This window comes from Ranitomeya imitator, chromosome 10 (assembly GCF_032444005.1).
Source record: "Ranitomeya imitator isolate aRanImi1 chromosome 10, aRanImi1.pri, whole genome shotgun sequence".
Taxonomy (NCBI): Eukaryota; Metazoa; Chordata; class Amphibia; order Anura; family Dendrobatidae; genus Ranitomeya; species Ranitomeya imitator.
In genome coordinates, this window is record NC_091291.1 from 118,350,521 (window position 1) to 118,371,607 (window position 21,087).

Sequence of the window (21,087 nt, forward strand, 5' to 3'; positions counted from 1 at the left end):
ATAAATCTGTGAAAAAAGTGTATGAACGTCAGTTTTGGCAAATGGCCTACAAGTTTGTCCTAGTGAGAGCTGCAGGTATTGTAAAGTCTTGTATCAGGCAAAGAGAAGCAAAGAAAAGAGCGGCATTGACCGATCTGTAAAAATAGTCCTTTATTCCATGTCGCGGGACATAAAGTGGTAGGCAGAGGGGAAGTCCGGTGCATGGAGGACGATGGCCGTTTCGCGTCGCACCAACGCTTCTACGTTGTGTTGACCTCCTTATTAGTGGTGATCGCTTCGGTACAAACCATTGTGTTGTAATAAACTTTCACACGTAATAACAATTCACAACACTTAGAGCACATCTCCAATTTATTACCTATTATTGTACAGATATTAATATTCATATTTGTAGATCTGGCATCACCATGTGTCAGTATTACCCACGTACTGATAAGCGGGTCCATCACTGTCTTTCTTCTCCCCCCTTCTGACTTCGAAGGGTTACAAAGAGACTAGAACCACAAACTCCTCATTTGGAAAGAATATACTGTATACATACATATTTATAAAAAAAAAAAAAAAAAAAAAAAAAAAAGATTAAAATAATACTCATTCAGCACAAATTTTAGGCAATCCTGTTTTTTTTTCCCCATAGATCTATCCCTCATAATCTTTCATATTTCCCATATATACACAAACGTTTGTACAGCTGTCCGTTTAATTTTTTGGGGGGACAAAATACCTGAAGGATGAAAAACAAAAACAAAAAAATTAAAATAAAAAAGGGGGGTAAAAAACTAAAAATAAAATCTGGGAATAGAAGCATAATAACAATGATAGAGGATAAGGCCTGGGTGGTCTTGCGTCAATAGAAGCAGATGGTGTGAAGGAAGGTCCGTCCGCTCTTGTCCTCAAACTCCTGTAACAGTTCGTCTATCTCGTTCTCCATGTCGTCTGTGTGTTGTATCTGGAAGACAGAGACGGACTTTTTTTTTGACATGTTCCAAGAAAGCTCGGCTTTAGAAATCCTTGGGGGAATCAGCGGATATTGCCGTTGAAAAGCTATAGCTGGTCATACAAATCCTAGGTAGTATTACATGAAGAAATGTGGCTGCTAAAGGTGGGTCCTTAAAAAAAAAAAAAAATGTGATCGACCCACCCCCTGCTCTATGAGGATCCATGAACAGATCTTGTTAGGAGACCACCCATTTGACAATCTGTAGCTTGGTTCGGTCCGTAATTATATATATATATATATATATATATATATATATATATATATATATATATATATATATATATATATATATATATATATATATATATATATATATATATATATTTTTTTTTTTTTTTACTTCTTGGCCGTAGGGATGCAACACTGGTAGAGACGTTCTGTCCTTGGAGGATGCAGTAAAGGCCTGAGATTAATAGACTGTCCTAGTTTAGAAATTAAGATGGGAAGGAGTTTTGGAAAGAATAGTCACCCGTGGTGCCAAGTCTCCGGTTTCTTCACAGTAAAGACTGTCACACATACAGTGAATTATTATAGGTAGGTGACTGTATGTAACTTACTGTAAAGTCCCACCGTGCGCATATTTCCAAACAGGGAGCTAAAAATCACACACAAAAGGCTTAACGTATATATTCTATGTTCTATGGTATACACAATATATATATATATATATATATATATATATATATATATATATATATATATATATATATATATATATATATATATATATATATATATTCTACAGCCTGTAGAATGTAAGCCTCTCCCCTCTGTATCCGTCTGTCATGGTTTGTTTACCGTAAGTGATATCTGTAATTTGTATGTAACCCATTCTCATGTACAGCACCATGGAAATCAATGGTGCTATGTAAATAAATAATAATAACTAGTATAAAAATAAAAAAGCTGTATCACCCTTTTGGGCCACAAGGTGGCGCACACTCCTATGAGCCTTACTAAGCCCTTTCATTTATAAGGCCTCATGCACACATGCTCAGGACGCCGCCTCGATTTTCGACAGAAAAAGCAGCGAGTATGGATGCAGAGGGATTCTGCCGTAGAGGCCGCACATATAGCGCTGCAGCATTTATATAGCAAAGATTGTCTGCTGATGGAGGAACATTAAAAAAAAAACAACAACAAAAAACTTACACATTGGCAAAGTTCACAAATTAGGAAAGCTCCTAGTGTGGCCTCTTCGTGATTGTCCTGGATATCGACATTGATGACGTGCACGGGCTGACATGTTTCTTGTTCTCTGGAGTTCAGGTCTGTGGAATAAACAGCCCATAATGTCACGAGGAGCATTGAAGTCTGGAAATTCTGCGTTATTCCACTGAAGCATGGAAATGATGGCCACTATGCACAATGAAACGCCTTGGAGTTGATGTCGACCGATTTAAAGATATTCAAAATTCTGTAATAATTTTCTAAAAACTATACCTTTTTTGTAAGTAATTTTGTGCAGCACAAGTGGCCTTAGTCTACTTGCCTTCAGCTGCATTGATATCAGAACGTATGGCGGAAGGCAAGGGGTTGGAAGGCACTTACATGCAATTTATGCTTTACAGGAATGAAGAGAAATCCCCTAATAAAAGTGATTTGTAAAGTTTAACAACCATGCTGGACAAAACTATTAAAAACATTTTTCTTTTTTTTAAATAAAGCTTACTTTTTAATATCTCCGTATAGTGGGCAATTCAATTTTTTCACATACAAGGCACCAAATCCTCTGCTCAGCCACAGATATGAAAGCGGCCGCATTTAACCCCTCTTGTGCTGGCTTACACTGCACTCTGTTCATCTATTGCGCTCAATGATAACAGAAAGCTATGAGGCTCCCTCTAGTGGTGGCTGCAGGTCTATGCAGGGGATATGGTGCACCATATCAGAAAAATAGCAAGAGGGAATTCTGGGACTTTCATATTAATGGCCTGTCTCCAATATCAGATGTGTGGGGGTCCGACTCTTGACACCCCTAACAGTAGGGACCATGGCGCTCCACTGAACGCGGCTTCCCTTCATAGTTTACCAGTCACACAGTCGGGCATTGCAGCACACAACCATAAGACACAACAATCACCTGTATAGGATACACATTGCAGCACACAACCATAGGACAACAATCACCTGTATAGGATACACATTGCAGCACACAACCATAAGATACAACAATCACCTGTATAGGATACATATTACAGCACACAACCATAAGATACAACAATCACCTGTATAGGATACATATTACAGCACACAACCATAAGACAACAATCACCTGTATAGGATACATATTACAGCACACAACCATAGGACACAACAATCGCCCATATAGGATACACATTGCAGCACACAACCATAGGACAACAATCACCTGTATAGGATACACATTACAGCACACAACCATAAGATACAACAATCACCTGTATAGGATACATATTACAGCACACAACCATAAGATACAACAATCACCTGTATAGGATACATATTACAGCACACAACCATAAGACAACAATCACCTGTATAGGATACATATTACAGCACACAACCATAGGACACAACAATCGCCCATATAGGATACACATTGCAGCACACAACCATAGGACAACAATCACCTGTATAGGATACACATTGCAGCACACAACCATAAGACAACAATCACCTGTATAGGATACACATTACAGCACACAACCATAAGATACAACAATCACCTGTATAGGATACACATTACAGCACACAACCATAAGACAACAATCACCTGTATAGGATACACATTGCAGCACACAACCATAGGACACAACAATCGCCTGTATAGGATACATATTACAGCACACAACCATAGGACACAACAATCGCCTGTATAGAATACACATTGCAGCACACAACCATAAGACAACAATCGTCTGTATAGAATACACATTGCAGCACACAACCATAGGACAACAATCGTCTGTATAGAATACACATTGCAGCACACAACCATAAGACAACAATCGTCTGTATAGGATACACATTGCAGCACACAACCATAAGATACAACAATCGCCTGTATAGAATACACATTGCAGCACACAACCATAAGACACAACAATCGCCTGTATAGAATACACATTGCAGCACACAACCATAAGACAACAATCGTCTGTATAGAATACACATTGCAGCACACAACCATAAGACAACAATCGTCTGTATAGGATACACATTGCAGCACACAACCATAAGACAACAATCGTCTGTATAGAATACACATTGCAGCACACAACCATAAGACACAACAATCACCTGTATAGGATACACATTGCAGCACACAACCATAAGACACAACAATCACCTGTATAGGATACACATTGCAGCACACAACCATAAGACAACAATCACCTGTATAGAATACACATTGCAACACACAACCATAAGACATAATCACCTGTATAGAATACACATTGCAGCACACAACCATAGGACAACAATCGTCTGTATAGAATACACATTGCAGCACACAACCATAAGACACAACAATCGCCTGTATAGAATACACATTGCAGCACACAACCATAAGACAACAATCGTCTGTATAGAATACACATTGCAGCACACAACCATAAGATACAACAATCGCCTGTATAGAATACACATTGCAGCACACAACCATAAGATACAACAATCGCCTGTATAGAATACACATTGCAGCACACAACCATAAGATACAACAATCACCTGTATAGGATACACATTGCAGCACACAACCATAAGACACAACAATCGCCTGTATAGAATACACATTGCAGCACACAACCATAAGACAACAATCGTCTGTATAGAATACACATTGCAGCACACAACCATAAGACAACAATCGTCTGTATAGGATACACATTGCAGCACACAACCATAAGACAACAATCGTCTGTATAGAATACACATTGCAGCACACAACCATAGGACACAACAATCACCTGTATAGGATACACATTGCAGCACACAACCATAAGACACAACAATCACCTGTATAGGATACACATTGCAGCACACAACCATAAGACAACAATCACCTGTATAGAATACACATTGCAACACACAACCATAAGACATAATCACCTGTATAGAATACACATTACAGCACACAACCATAAGACACAACAATCACCTGTATAGGATACACATTACAGCACACAACCATAAGACAACAATCACCTGTATAGGATACAAATTGCAGCACACAACCATAAGACAACAATCACCTGTATAGAATACACATTGCAGCACACAACCATAAGACACAACAATCACCTGTAAAGGATACACATTGCAGCACACAACCATAAGACACAACAATCACCTGTATAGGATACACACTGCAGCACACAACCATAAGACACAACAATCACCTGTAAAGGATACACACTGCAGCACACAACCATAAGACACAACAATCACCTGTATAGGATACACATTGCAGCACACAACCATAAGACACAACAATCACCTGTAAAGGATACACACTGCAGCACACAACCATAAGACACAACAATCACCTGTATAGGATACACATTGCAGCACACAACCATAAGACAACAATCACCTGTATAGGATACATATTGCAGCACACAACCATAGGACAACAATCGCCTGTATAGGATACTTATTGCAGCACACAACCATAAGACAACAATCACCTGTATAGGATACACACTACAGCACACAACCATAAGACATAACAATCACCTGTATAGGATACACATTACAGCACACAACCATAAGACAACAATCACCTGTATAGGATACACATTACAGCACACAACCATAAGACAACAATCACCTGTATAGGATACACATTGCAGCACACAACCATAAGACACAACAATCACCTGTATAGGATACACATTGCAGCACACAACCATAAGACACAACAATCACCTGTATAGGATACACATTGCAGCACACAACCATAAGACAACAATCACCTGTATAGAATACACATTGCAACACACAACCATAAGACATAATCACCTGTATAGAATACACATTGCAGCACACAACCATAGGACAACAATCGTCTGTATAGAATACACATTGCAGCACACAACCATAAGACACAACAATCGCCTGTATAGAATACACATTGCAGCACACAACCATAAGACAACAATCGTCTGTATAGAATACACATTGCAGCACACAACCATAAGACAACAATCGTCTGTATAGGATACACATTGCAGCACACAACCATAAGATACAACAATCGCCTGTATAGAATACACATTGCAGCACACAACCATAAGACACAACAATCGCCTGTATAGAATACACATTGCAGCACACAACCATAAGACAACAATCGTCTGTATAGAATACACATTGCAGCACACAACCATAAGACAACAATCGTCTGTATAGGATACACATTGCAGCACACAACCATAAGACAACAATCGTCTGTATAGAATACACATTGCAGCACACAACCATAGGACACAACAATCACCTGTATAGGATACACATTGCAGCACACAACCATAAGACACAACAATCACCTGTATAGGATACACATTGCAGCACACAACCATAAGACAACAATCACCTGTATAGAATACACATTGCAACACACAACCATAAGACATAATCACCTGTATAGAATACACATTACAGCACACAACCATAAGACACAACAATCACCTGTATAGGATACACATTACAGCACACAACCATAAGACAACAATCACCTGTATAGGATACAAATTGCAGCACACAACCATAAGACAACAATCACCTGTATAGAATACACATTGCAGCACACAACCATAAGACAACAATCACCTGTATAGGATACATATTGCAGCACACAACCATAGGACAACAATCGCCTGTATAGGATACACATTGCAGCACACAACCATAAGACAACAATCACCTGTATAGGATACACACTACAGCACACAACCATAAGACATAACAATCACCTGTATAGGATACACATTACAGCACACAACCATAAGACAACAATCACCTGTATAGGATACACATTACAGCACACAACCATAAGACAACAATCACCTGTATAGGATACACATTACAGCACACAACCATAAGACACAACAATCACCTGTATAGGATACACATTGCAGCACACAACCATAAGACACAACAATCACCTGTATAGGATACACATTGCAGCACACAACCATAAGACAACAATCACCTGTATAGGATACACATTGCAGCACACAACCATAAGACATAATCACCTGTATAGAATACACATTACAGCACACAACCATAAGACACAACAATCGCCTGTATAGGATACACATTGCAGCACACAACCATAAGACACAACAATCACCTGTATAGAATACACATTGCAGCACACAACCATAAGACACAACAATCACCTGTATAGAATACACATTGCAGCACACAACCATAAGACACAACAATCACCTGTAAAGGATACACACTGCAGCACACAACCATAAGACACAACAATCACCTGTATAGGATACACATTGCAGCACACAACCATAAGACAACAATCACCTGTAAAGGATACACACTGCAGCACACAACCATAAGACACAACAATCACCTGTATAGGATACACATTGCAGCACACAACCATAAGACACAACAATCACCTGTATAGGATACACATTGCAGCACACAACCATAAGACACAACAATCACCTGTATAGGATACACATTGCAGCACACAACCATAAGACAACAATCACCTGTATAGGATACACATTGCAGCACACAACCATAAGACAACAATCACCTGTATAGGATACACATTACAGCACACAACCATAAGACACAACAATCGCCTGTATAGGATACACATTGCAGCACACAACCATAAGACATAACAATCACCTGTATAGGATACACATTGCAGCACACAACCATAAGACAACAATCACCTGTATAGGATACACATTACAGCACACAACCATAAGACAACAATCACCTGTATAGGATACACATTACAGCACACAACCACAAGACACAACAATCACCTGTATAGGATACACATTGCAGCACACAACCATAAGACACAACAATCGCCTGTATAGGATACACATTGCAGCACACAACCATAAGACATAATCACCTGTATAGGATACACATTGCAGCACACAACCATAAGACAACAATCACCTGTATAGGATACACATTGCAGCACACAACCATAAGACAACAATCACCTGTATAGGATACACATTGCAGCACACAACCATAAGACAACAATCGCCTGTATAGAATACACATTACAGCACACAACCATAAGACAACAATCACCTGTATAGGATACACATTACAGCACACAACCATAGGACACAACAAACGCCTGTATAGGATACACATTACAGCACACAACCATAAGACACAACAATCACCTGTATAGGATACACATTGCAGCACACAACCATAAGACAACAATCGCCTGTATAGAATACACATTACAGCACACAACCATAAGACAACAATCACCTGTATAGGATACACATTGCAGCACACAACCATAAGACAACAATCGCCTGTATAGAATACACATTACAGCACACAACCATAAGACAACAATCACCTGTATAGGATACACATTACAGCACACAACCATAGGACACAACAAACGCCTGTATAGGATACACATTGCAGCACACAACCATAAGACAACAATCACCTGTATAGGATACACATTACAGCACACAACCATAAGACACAACAATCACCTGTATAGGATACACATTGCAGCACACAACCATAAGACACAACAATCACCTGTATAGGATACACATTACAGCACACAACCATAGGACACAACAATCGCCTGTATAGGATACATATTGCAGCACACAACCATAGGACACAACAATCGCCTGTATAGGATACACAATACTGACTCACCTTCAACTACTTGATCGTAGACTCTCTCCTCGCAGGTGATCACCAGGTCGAAGTGGTCTTTACAATTCTGAAACCTCTCCGGCCGCGGCTTGATCCTCTTGTTTCTGTCCAACATGTGTAAAATACCGTTCTGTGTATATCTGAATGGTCTGGGGTTAAGGAGCCTCCATCAGTAGTAGGACGCAGGTTGTCAGTAATAAGACGCCTGTACACACAATGTGACACATTCTAGTCTCCACATGCAGGAGTTACATGCCGGTCTAGTGTGACATCTTAGAATTTGGCGAGGACAAGCCAAGGCATAGATAACTCAAGGCCTGGGCAAATGTAAAATTGCAAAATAAAAAAAATCAATTTATGGGTCTTTTCATTAGAGCGCATTAACTATCAGCAGCTGAGAATATTCAATCTAGTGAATGGCAGGTCTTAATCAATAAGAGAAAAGCTTGCAGCAAGATTTGTGCAGATCTGCCGGGACCCGAGACGCGGCCGGACTCTGGTTTGCATTTAAATTTTATGCCGTGTGTTAGTTTTATCAACTAAGGGGAAAGGAAGCCATTACTGGCATACACTTATTCATTTACTATGGAGGGATGGAAGCGACCGCTGACATTATTGGGCCATTCATTAGGCTGACTATTTTACAATTTAATAACGGCTTTCTTAATAAGCTCTACTTAAAGGGCAAGGTCTACTAAACGCAAAGCAATCTCTGTCCTTGGCCTGTCCTCTCCTGCCCAGACGATGAGATTCTCACCGAAGCAATTCCTAATTGGAGATGGAGGGACCACGGCCACTATAAACAGCTCCCATCGCCGTGGGTAGCCCCCCAACCACGCCTTGTGAGGGTACGTCCACATGGGACAGAAGACGAGTGGAATCCATGTTGAATTCTTTGGGACTTTTGCTGCAGATTTTCAACCTACGAATTTACAAAATGTGAAACCCGCTTCGAAATTCTGCAGTGAAAATTGACATTATTAAGTTCTAAAATCCTTCAGACAGATCAATTTCCTCCCAGAATTTTTTTTTTTTTTTTTTACTCTGCATATGGACGAATTTTAAGCTGAATTTTAAGCCACATGACGAGTTCACAATTCGTTTTCGGTCACGGTTTAAAAATAAAAAAAAAAAAAAAATTATTGTGTATAAAAAAAAAAATAAAAAAATTTGCTGCGCTTTTGGAAAATTGTGGCAAAACACAAACAAGCAAAAAACAACAAACTCCTCATGGAGTCAATGTGTAAGCCCGGCCTTAAAGTAAATACATGGCGCAGATTTTCAATGCAGATTTGTGTGCAGGGAAAATCCTCAGCGTAATAGAGCTGCAGCTAGCTTAAAGGGAAATTCCCTGCAAGATCCAATCCCAGCATGTAGCAGATGTAATAATATTAGCCAATACCTCCAATTAGAATTGGAGGTTAGTTCTTCTGATTAGCAATGTCACGATCCCCATGTGCAGGGCATTGCAATAGCTTAGGTATTCATCATTAGGACCACTAGCAACTGTCGCTATGCGAGAGGCTGTAACCATGGATACCTAGACTACTGCAATGCCCTGCACATGAGGCAAGCGACATAGCAAATCAGAAGAACTATCCTACATTTCTAATTGAAGGTATTTGCTATTATAACTACTACATATTGGGATAGGATCTTGGAGATGGGAAGTCTCATCTACAGGTTCTGGAAATTTACTCATGTAAAAGAGGTTTTTCTTTTTTTTTTCCACAGCAAAAGCTAGGCGTGTTAAAAACAGATTTCACAGTGGATTTGGTGCAGATTGCAAAGTGTGAAATCTGCAGAAAGAATTGAGGATTTAAGAAGCAAGTCAACTTACACACAGAAAAAGTAAAATCGGCAATGTGTAGATGGGATTTGCTGTAGTCTCATCTACTTCACCAATTCTTGCTGGTCTCATGGTTCTTTTACGCCGATTTCAGGCATTAATTTGTCATAAGAAAATGCAGTTTGACATTTTCACAAAAATTGTAACAAAACCTGCTAATAGGATCTAAAAACACCCCCACATACAATGTCACAATCTGAGTTATGGGTCAGATCTGCTGCAGATTTTTGCATGTACAATATCAGATTACAGCAGTAGGTAAGTAAATGACATTTCCATCCACTTTGCGGACATTTAGGTGCAGGGAAAATAATGGTCTGCGCATTCCCATATCTGCCCTGCACTCATTTGGTTGTGGAAATACTATGGATTTCTCCACTTCAATGAAGCGGTGGTTGATTAAAAAAAAAATAAAGTAACGCATCATACGCCAATATCTCCGTCCAGTTTACAGGCTAGAGTAACGCTTGCAATCAAAGGCAAAGCGGGCGAGCACAATCAGGTCTGCAGTTTGAGGTCACGACTCGCCCGATTTTCAACACATCTGTCTGAACCCGGCCTAAATAGGATATTCATTTCTTATATAAAAGATGAAGAGCCTCTCTATGTCCAAATGAGTTAAGGTAATGCAGAACATTTCTTCCACAATGCACCAATTTTGGCAAAAAAGGCCTGCAAGTTCCTATAGTTTTGCTCAAAATTGCTCTGTTCACACTTGTGTCATGGCTACCATTATGACTGTATAGTGTTATAATGGATCTAGCGGGTTAGTTAGGTCAGGGGTCCCCAACTCCAGTCCTCAAGGCCCACCAACATGTCATGTTTTCAGGATTTCCTTAGTCTTGCCCAGGTAATAATTGCATCACCTGTGCAATGCAAAGGAAATCCTGAAAACATGACCTGTTGGTGGGCCTTGAGGACTGGAGTTGGGGACCCCTGAGTTAGGTAACTGATTTCTAGGATAGGATTGTTTTATGCGCTACACCCGAGAAAGAAAAACAAAGATTCGAAAGATTAAAAAGTAGTGATGTAAGTGTGAAGTATCATTGACCTGCCCAAACTACGACTGTTGTACATTAGGTCTCATACACCGGTCTGTACTAGGACTGTGGTACGTGACTACTAATGGACATACAGGCAGATAGAGGCCAATACTTGGGGCTTCATACAGAGGTGCAGATTTTGGGTATATGGGAATACAGTGCAGGTCTCTGGATGCAGCCGGTGTTCGCTCCATGTGCGGAATGTAGCGTGCAGGCATGATGTGAGCCCAGCCTTAGGCCGCATTCAGACATCTGTGAGCCACGTACGTGAAGAATCCTTGTTCATCATTACGTTCACAGGTCTGTTTTTATGTGTACAGAGTGTTCAGCACAAAATCATGGAGACATTTCGGTTTTTGATCCGAGTCACGGATCAAAATGGGCCACACAAGTCCATGATAATCATGGAAAGAGCAAGGATGGCATCCGGGAGAGTAAGATTAACACTGCAGTGTATAGGATACGGCCTCTCTATTCCCTCTTCAGTGAGAAACTACTGAGCAAACATTGTTGGAAAAACCTAAAGCACTGACAAATAACGGTCACACAATAGATGTCTGAATGAAGCCTCAGATGTATTCTCCTCCACAGATAAAACTAGAAAGACGGAACAGATGAGCGATTACATTGTAATTTCACTTTAAGGCTGTGTTCACACGTTGCAGATTTTTCGCGTTTTTTCCCGATAAAAACGCTATAAAACCGCATACAATAAGCATCCCATCATTTAGAATGAATTCCACATGTTTTGTGCACATGATGCGTTTTTTTTCGCGATAAAAACGCATCGCGGCAAAAAACGCAGCATGTTCTATAATTTTCTGGTTTTTTTTGCGGATTTCCCACTCCAAAACGCATTGGGAAGTGTCCGGAAAAAAACGCGTCAAAAACGCGTCAAAACCGCGGCAAAAACGCATGCGGTTTTCTTGCGGATTTCTTGCAGAAAATGTCCGGAATTCTCCGGAATTTTCTGCAAGAAATCCTGAACGTACGCACATAGCCTAAAGATTCAGAGAGTAAGGTGACAAGAACTCTAGCCCCACCTACTGGAAGCAGCGATCCTAAAAGTAGGACATGCCAGGTCTGGCTTGTCACTCTCCACAAGGAGAAACATTAACCCTTACGTCTCACTCACACTTGTGATCAAATTGGACAATTGCAATCCAATCCAATATTAAAAAAAAAAAAAAAAAACAGATTTCATTCAGGCCAATGTATTTCTATGCTTGTGTTGGCATCAGTGTTTTTTTCCCAGATCAATCAAATGGGAAAAAAAAAAGCAGCATGCCGCGATTGCATGCAAAATTCAGATCGCACGCACCCATTCAAGTCTATGGGGGTGTGTGAAATATTGCACTGCACTTAGATATCACCTGAGTGCAGTACGATTCCCCTGGACACCAGCAATGGAGGGGACGGAGAAATTACTTGGTCTCCTCCGCATATGTGCTGCGATGGTCTCATGTGAGACAATCAGAACACTGACCCTCGGCTCACCCTCATCGGATGTGATCCACCAATGTGACTCCGGCCTTTAGAGACATCTCACGCGGCCAAACCAGATCTCATCCCTTGCACTGATGAGGGGCATCACCCCAGAACACTCTCTGCAAACAGATTCTGGTTTGGCTTTTATCCCAAGTCATATCACAAGGCTTTTTGAAAAGTCAATATTGACTTTTCGGATCACTGCTTCCAATAGGTGGCGCTAGAGTTCTAGCCCTCTAAATATGCAAATTGTCTCTTCAATTTCCCAGAGGAGCATGAAGGTGAGCGTCAGTCTCCTCTCTCTAACATGCCAGATCTGGCTCGTCACTCGCCACAAGGAAAAACGTGACCCTGGACTTTAAAAAGGTTGGAAATTCTGTGCTGATCCATTATTTAACAATCTTGACTAGGTTAGACTTCGTGATAATCAGGTCACACCTTATTGATCCATCTTCAATATGAGATGTTTGGGGAATGTGACAACCTGATGAATAGAGGTCCGACTGCTGGGACCCCCTAGAGATCGGGGCTGTGGAACCAGATGTTGAATGGGACAGATGCGCAAAAGCTCAACCCCTGCTACATGGTCTAGGAAAACTTGGAGAAAGCAGAGCGTTGGACTCCATGTCCTAAAGTGCAATTCCTCATATATCTATATAACACCTGCAATTAATTCCACTTGAACCTGTCTACAGAAATAATGTCGCAAAAAAAAGAGTAATTTAAAAAAAATCCTCTGAATGGTTATTTAAACTTATGTGACTTCTTCTGTGACCCTCTGGGTCAAAGTTATGCTCCCCAGTAATAAAAGTGGCCTGTTTGATTGGCCAGCAAAAGAGATAAAGCAAACACCCACGGACTAGTCCTTTGGTATACGCCCAGCTGGATAAAGAGAAACTTTACATTTTTTACTGGAGGGGCATAATTTTTTCATGACGAGTAGAGATTAAAAAAATCTGTTTCCTCTCCCGAACAGGCTCGTTTCCCAAAACTATGCTAGTGCTCATTTCTTTATAACTATTGCGCCGTCCTTAGTTATTTCTCCTGCAAATATATTTTAACATGACAATAGGACGTCACCATTTTCTTTGTCATCTGGGTCAGACATGATTGGACAGTGTCAGACACTGCAGGGACATGCCCACTTGTCAAATTATTCCTACATTTCCAAGAGGAGTAAGAGGAATGGCACGACAGTCGAAGTAAAAAAAAAAACAAAAAAAACGCAACAGTTGGAAACATATGGGGCATACAAATATATGCCAAGACTGGCATATCAGGGGAGATAGCAGCTCCATATCTGGGATTATTGCAATTATTTCATCTATTAAAGACCGCTCAGTGCGCACATGTAGTGCTAGACTACTAAACATTGGATAATGAAAGGTAAGTCTGTCTCTGCCCTTAGTCTGAACCCCCATAATATATTCTTTTTAAAAGGTGCACGGTAATGTATCTTGCAGGTTAACAGAAAAGGAGAATATATTAAACTGCAAATTTTAATGGCGAGTTTAGATAGCCGTGTTTCATGGTCTGTATGTGGACTACAATAACTGGACTGACAGCAAATCTCACGACCCAAACATATGAATTTGTAAGTTCGAGCCAGAAGACCAGCAGTAAGTCCTGTATATGGACCATGAAATATGGCCGCCTAAAGCAGGGCTTAATCTAGAGCCATCAAAAAGAGCATCCCTAAAGTGGTTCTTTATGGGCCAGACTTGGTTGCCTGCTGCAATTGAAACAGCCTATTTGGTGACCACGTAATAGGTCCTAGTCATGGTAACACTTGCAGACTGTGCCCTACCTTGTACAGAAGGGTAGATGCACAATCTTTACTGCAGCCGCACCTGTGCACATGCCAGGAATAATTTACTAGGTGCATCTATTAGTAATAGTCACTAATTACAATGCAAAGCAAATGGCTCCCATTCCCAAAGGTACTATTCATGGAGCTGTTCTACCAGGAACTAATTTACTGAAGTGGCTTCGTACTACGGCAATCCTGACCAATCCAGAGGGGCCCTACACACATTCGGAAACTATCGACCTAATGATTATTCGGCCAAAAAGGATCGGACGTTGAAATCCCAAAGGCCGGATCCTTCCCTTTCACAAATCAGTTTTTTGCCGTCTGTCACAATCCGTTGGCTCGAGGGGTCCTTCGCAGACTGAAAAACCTGATGCGATGGATCCGTTTTTTGGACGGATCCAACTAGCAGATCTGGCTAATTGGATCAAGAGAATGCTCAGTTAAAAAAGCGGAGTCCGTCGCCGGATTCAGTCATTTGATGTATCCAGCCCCATAGGCTTCCATTCTAGCAAACGACAGACGAAAATGGATCCGTCGCTGTCTGTTTTTTTTGATGTACACAAAAAATGTTGCTTTGTCCGTTGTCTCCGCACGCCGGCCAAACGACGGATGAAATGTGAGCCGATCCGTCGCTAATACAAGTCTATGAGAAAAAAAAAAAAACTGATCCGGCGGTATCAGATGCCGGATCCATTTTTTTCAAGATTCGACAGATTGGGACTGATGGCAAAAAAACTAGTGTGTGAAAGGGGCCTAAGCTAGCCGGAGCAGCTGAAGGAAGAGTGCTCCGGACGGTGGGACCCCGTGCACAGTACTTCGCGCAGCGCTTCTGGGTATGAACTTGAAGGGTGTTTCTTCAGCACCACTTCTTCATATATGAAGGTTTTCTCCAAAACTATCCTGAGTGTATGTAAACTAGCTACGGCTCCTCAGCATAAGGTCCCTGTAATGACCTTACTTTGATACAGATTTTAGAACACTTACTTTAGGGTTCCTAAAATGAAAATAAGAGGTTGTCTGGTCTAAAACTACAAGTCTGCAGTCTTGTGAATCCTCGCATCGTGCGCACTGTGCACTGTAAGGATACTCTTATGCCGATAGCGAGCAGTCATACAACCACAAGTATGCGATTTGCAAACTACCAGCCCCATTCTGACTAGAAGTGTCCAGCTTAGCTCTGTACGCTTGCAATGAGCGAGGCCGGATACAGTCTAGTTGGCATGTATGCAAATTGCACAATCGTGGTCACATGTCGTCCTCTCCCAACGCCGGAAAATCCTCATGTGAAGATTCACAAGTTTGCTTAGTTTTTGTTGTTTTACTTGCATGTTTTTCTTCAGGGTACATTTGTCTCTTGTGCATAAAAAAAATGCAACATGTGAACATCGCCTTAAGGAATTTCATGCATCTTAAGGTACCTTCACACTGAACGATATCGCTAGCGATCCGTGACGTTGCAGCATCCCGGATAGCGATATCGTTGTATTTGACACGCAGCAGCGATCAGGATCCTGCTGTGCCATCGTTGGTCGGAGCAGAAAGTCCAGAACTTTATTTCGTCGCTTGACTCCCGCAGACATCGCTGAATCGGCGTGTGTGACGCCGATTCAGCGATGTCTTCACTGGTAACCAGGGTAAACATTGGGTTACTAAGCGCAGGGCCGCGCTTAGTAACCCGATGTTTACCCTGGTTACCAGCGTAAACGTAAAAAACCAAACACTACATACTTACATTCCGGTGTCTGTCCCCCGGCGCTGTGCTTCTCTGCACTGTGAGCGCCGGCCAGCCGGAATGCAGAGCACAGCGGTGACGTCACCGCTGTGCTTTCTGGCCGGCGCTCACAGTCAGTGCAGAGAAGCACAGCGCCGGGGGACAGACACCGGAATGTAAGTATGTAGTGTTTTTTTTTTTTTACGTTTACGCTGGTAACCAGGGTAAACATCGGGTTACTAAGCGCGACCCTGCGCTTAGTAACCCGATGTTTACCCTGGTTACCAGGGGACTTCGCATAGTTGGTCGCTGGAGAGCTGTCTGTGTGACAGCTCTCCAGCGACCACACAGCGACGCTGCAGCGATCGGGATCGTTGTCTAGATCGCTGCAGCGTCGCTGAGTGTGACGGTACCTTTACTCCTGCACGATTCTCAGACTGGCGTATGACAAGCAAGTCTTGATTAAAGGGGGCCTGTGACTTTCCACTGACAAACCTACTATGGCTCCTATTACAGAAGGCATGATTGAAATTGAAGAAACTACCCAGTGCCACACGTGCTCACTAGCCTAGATCACTTGTTACTTGAGGTTTTGGTAGCCATAAAGCTGTTCAATAAAAGTGACACTGAACCAGACGTTTGTAAGAGGGCATTTTATTGGCCCAAAAGCATTATACAGACATGTTGATTATTGCAGTAGCCTCCACTATAGAACAGCACACATACATGGCATACAAGGAAGAAAATGTAAGGTGTATACTTCTGATATGCCTGCAAAATGGACATTACAAGCAAATAGGGTATTGGAGAAAGGATAGATTAATAGTTAGATTACTATTAATATACTACAGATTGCTGATATGTCCATGAAGATAGGATGCATAAAGAGCAGTGTAGTATGTGGGGGGAGCGCATTTGGAGATCAGATGAGATCTTTATCTACCCCAATATCAACTGTCAGCCCCCCATACACAGACTCGACTAATCCTGCCAGAGAACTTGGGATGACAAGTCTAATGGGGGTCTTTAGATAAAAGCCAATTCATTGGTTTTCATCCTTGTCAGATTTTGATAGGTCATCAAAGACGTACTGCACCCGTATTCTTCTAGACCACCAGCGCTAGGAGAGTCCACCATTCCTGCTCACCTGGTTAAAAGGTGTATTCACTGGATAGGCAATTGTTAAAATCAGTGCTGAAATCCACACAGGTTGCCAATATGGGGGACTTTTTCCCCCACAGGAATGCAGTCAGGTGAAGCGGAATGAAATGGCCGGTTGCTCTTGAGCCCAGCCATTGGAAAGCTATGATAGCACTGTAGACAATAGATGAGCGCAGAGCTTGGCCATCAGTCTTTCACACAGATAATGAACGGAGCAGCGGGCACTTTCAGAACTTGCTACTCCATTCAACTGCTTCTGATCATGGCCTAGGATCGGATAAGAATGAAGGGTATATAATAAATCTTGTTTCGATGATCAGTAGGAGACCCACACCAATCTACACTGCGTGCAGAATTATTAGGCAAGTTGTATTTTGCTCACATGATACTTTTTATACATGTTGTCCTACTCCAAGCTGTTCAGGCTCGAGAGCCAACTACCAAGTACATCAGGTGATGTGCGTCTCTGTAATGAGGAGGGGTGTTGTCTAATGACATCAAAACCCTATATAAGGTGTGCTTAATTATTAGGCAACTTCCTTTCCTTTGGCAAAATGGGTCAAAAGAGAGATTTGATGGGCTCTGAAACGTCCAAACTTGTGAGATGTCTTGCAGGGGGATGCAGCAGTCTTGAAATTGCTAAACTTTTGAAGTGTGATCACCGAACAATCAAGCGTTTCATGGCAAATAGCCAACAGGGTCGCAAGAAGCATGTTGGGCAAAAAAGGCGCAAAATAACTGCCCATGAATTGAGGAAAATCAAGCGTGAAGCTGCCAAGATGCCATTTGCCACCAGTTGTGCCATATTTCAGAGCTGCAACGTTACTGGAGTAACAAAAAGCACAAGGTGTGCGATACTCAGGGACATGGCCAAGGTAAGGAAGGCTGAAAAACGACCACCTTTGAACAAGAAACGTAAGCTAAAACGTCACGACTGGGCCAAGAAATATCTTAAGACTGACTTTTCAAAGGTTTTATGGACTAATGAAATGAGAGTGACTCTGGATGGGCCAGATGGATGGGCCAGAGGCTGGATCAGTAAAGGGCAGAGAGCTCCACTCCGACTCAGATGACAGCAAGGTGGAGGTGGGTACTGGTATGGGCTGGTATCATCAGAGATGAACTTGTGGGACCTTTTCGGGTTGAGGATGGAGTGAAGCTCAACTCCCAGACCTACTGCCAGTTTCTGGAAGACAACTTCAAGCAGTGGTACAGGAAGAAGTCGGTATCGTTCAAGAAAAACATGATTTTCATGCAGGACAATGCTCCATCACATGCTTCCAACTACTCCACAGCGTGGTTGGCCAGAAAAGGTCTCAAAGAAGAAAAAATAATGACATGGCCCCCTTGTTCACCTTTTCTGAACCCCATAGAGAACCTGTGGTCCCTCATAAAATGTGAGATCTACAGGGAGGGAAAACAGTCCACCTCTCGGATCAGTGTCTGGAGGCTGTGGTGGCTGCTGCACGCAATGTTGGTCGTAAACAGATCAAGCAACTGACAGAATCTATGGATGGAGGCTGCTGAGTGTCATCATAAAGTAAGGGGGCTATATTGGGCACTAATTTTGTGGGGTTTTGTTTTTGCATGTCAGAAATGTTTATTTCTAAATTTTGTGCAGTGATATTGGTTTACCTGGTGAAAATAAATAAGTGAGATGGGAATATATTTGGTTTTTATTAAGTTGCCTAATAATTCTGCACAGTAAGTTACCTGCACAAACAGATATCCGCCTAAGATAGCCAAATCTAAAAAAAAAAAAAACAAAAAAAAAAACACTCCAACTTCCAAAAATATTGAGCTTTGATATTTGAGTCTTTTGGGTTGATTGACAACATAGTTGTTGATCAATAATATAAATAATCCTCTAAACTACAACTTGCCTAATAATTCTGCACGCGGTGTAAATTACTAATCCAATGGATAGATGAAAACTTTGGAAACTGGAATGCTCTGAAAGGGAACCTGTCCACCAGGTTTGGCCGATCCAAGTTACGGCCACCCCCTTTCAAGGTTGATATACAGCATTCTATATATATATATATATAATTGTCTAAGGGTTTTTCCGTCTGTCTGTCTTGGAAATCCTGCGTCTCTGATTGGTCGAGGCCACCAGGCCTCGACCAATCAGCAACGGGCACAGCGACGATGATGTCATAAAGGACGTAGAAATCCCACGTTTCTGATTCTGCGACGGGCACAGTATCGACGTAGATGTCATAATGGTTGCCATGGCGATGATGATGTCATAAAGGTTGCCTCGACCAATCAGCGACGGGCACAGTCTGCCGCAAATTCTGGAATCATCATTGTCCATATACTACGGGGACATGCATACTCTAGAATACCCGATGCGTTACCTCGACCAATCAGACGCGGGATGTCTACGTCCTTTATGACATCATCGTCGCTGTGCCCGTCGCTGATTGGTCGAGGCCTGGCGGCCTCGACCAATCAGAGACCGGCACAGCATCGACGTAGAAATCCCGCGTCTCTGGCGGCCTCGACCAATCAGCGACGGGCACAGCGACGATGTCATAAAGGACGTAGACATCCCGCGTCTCTGATTGGTCGAGGCCGCCAGCGACCAATCAGCAACGGGCACAGCGACGATGATGTCATAATGGTTGCCATGGCGACGATGATGTCATAAAGGTTGCCTCGACCAATCAGCGACGAGCACAGTCTGCCGCGAATTCTGGAATCATCATTGTCCATATATTACAGGGACATGCATATTCTAGAATACCCGATGCGTTAGAATCGGGCCACAATCTAGTGCTATATATAAGCCCCCAATCTGACCTGTAAGAGAACAAAAACTTACTCACCTGGGGGGTGGTCCGGTCCAATGGTCGCTGTTCTTGGTCTAGCGCCTCCCATCTTCTTGCCGCCCTCCTGCTTGCTTCATGTGGATGACGTGTCCCTGCACTACCTATACAGGCTCCCGGAATCGCGCTCATACGCAGGCTTATTTACCTGCCCTGTTGAAGGCAGAGCAAAGTCCTGAAGTGCGCAGGCACTAGGCCTCTCTGACCCTTCCTGGCGCCTGCGCACTACAGTACTTTGCTCTGCGCTCAACAGGGCAGATAAGTACGCCTGCGCAGGAGTGTG

The 21,087-nt window shown here is 42.1% G+C and overlaps 1 protein-coding gene across 1 annotated transcript in view; it reads right to left on the minus strand.

Annotated features, from left to right (window-relative positions):
• Positions 1-333: 333 nt before the first annotated feature.
• Positions 334-21,087, minus strand: part of SSU72 (SSU72 homolog, RNA polymerase II CTD phosphatase) — a 74,259-nt gene continuing 53,505 nt past the window's right edge. The window contains exons 3-5 of the mRNA XM_069742518.1: positions 8,909-9,048; positions 2,153-2,271; positions 334-949 (exon numbers count right to left, since the gene is read on the minus strand). Coding sequence (XP_069598619.1) covers positions 848-949; positions 2,153-2,271; positions 8,909-9,048 — 361 coding nt within the window. The 3' untranslated portion in view covers positions 334-847. The remainder of the gene's footprint in view (positions 950-2,152; positions 2,272-8,908; positions 9,049-21,087) is intronic.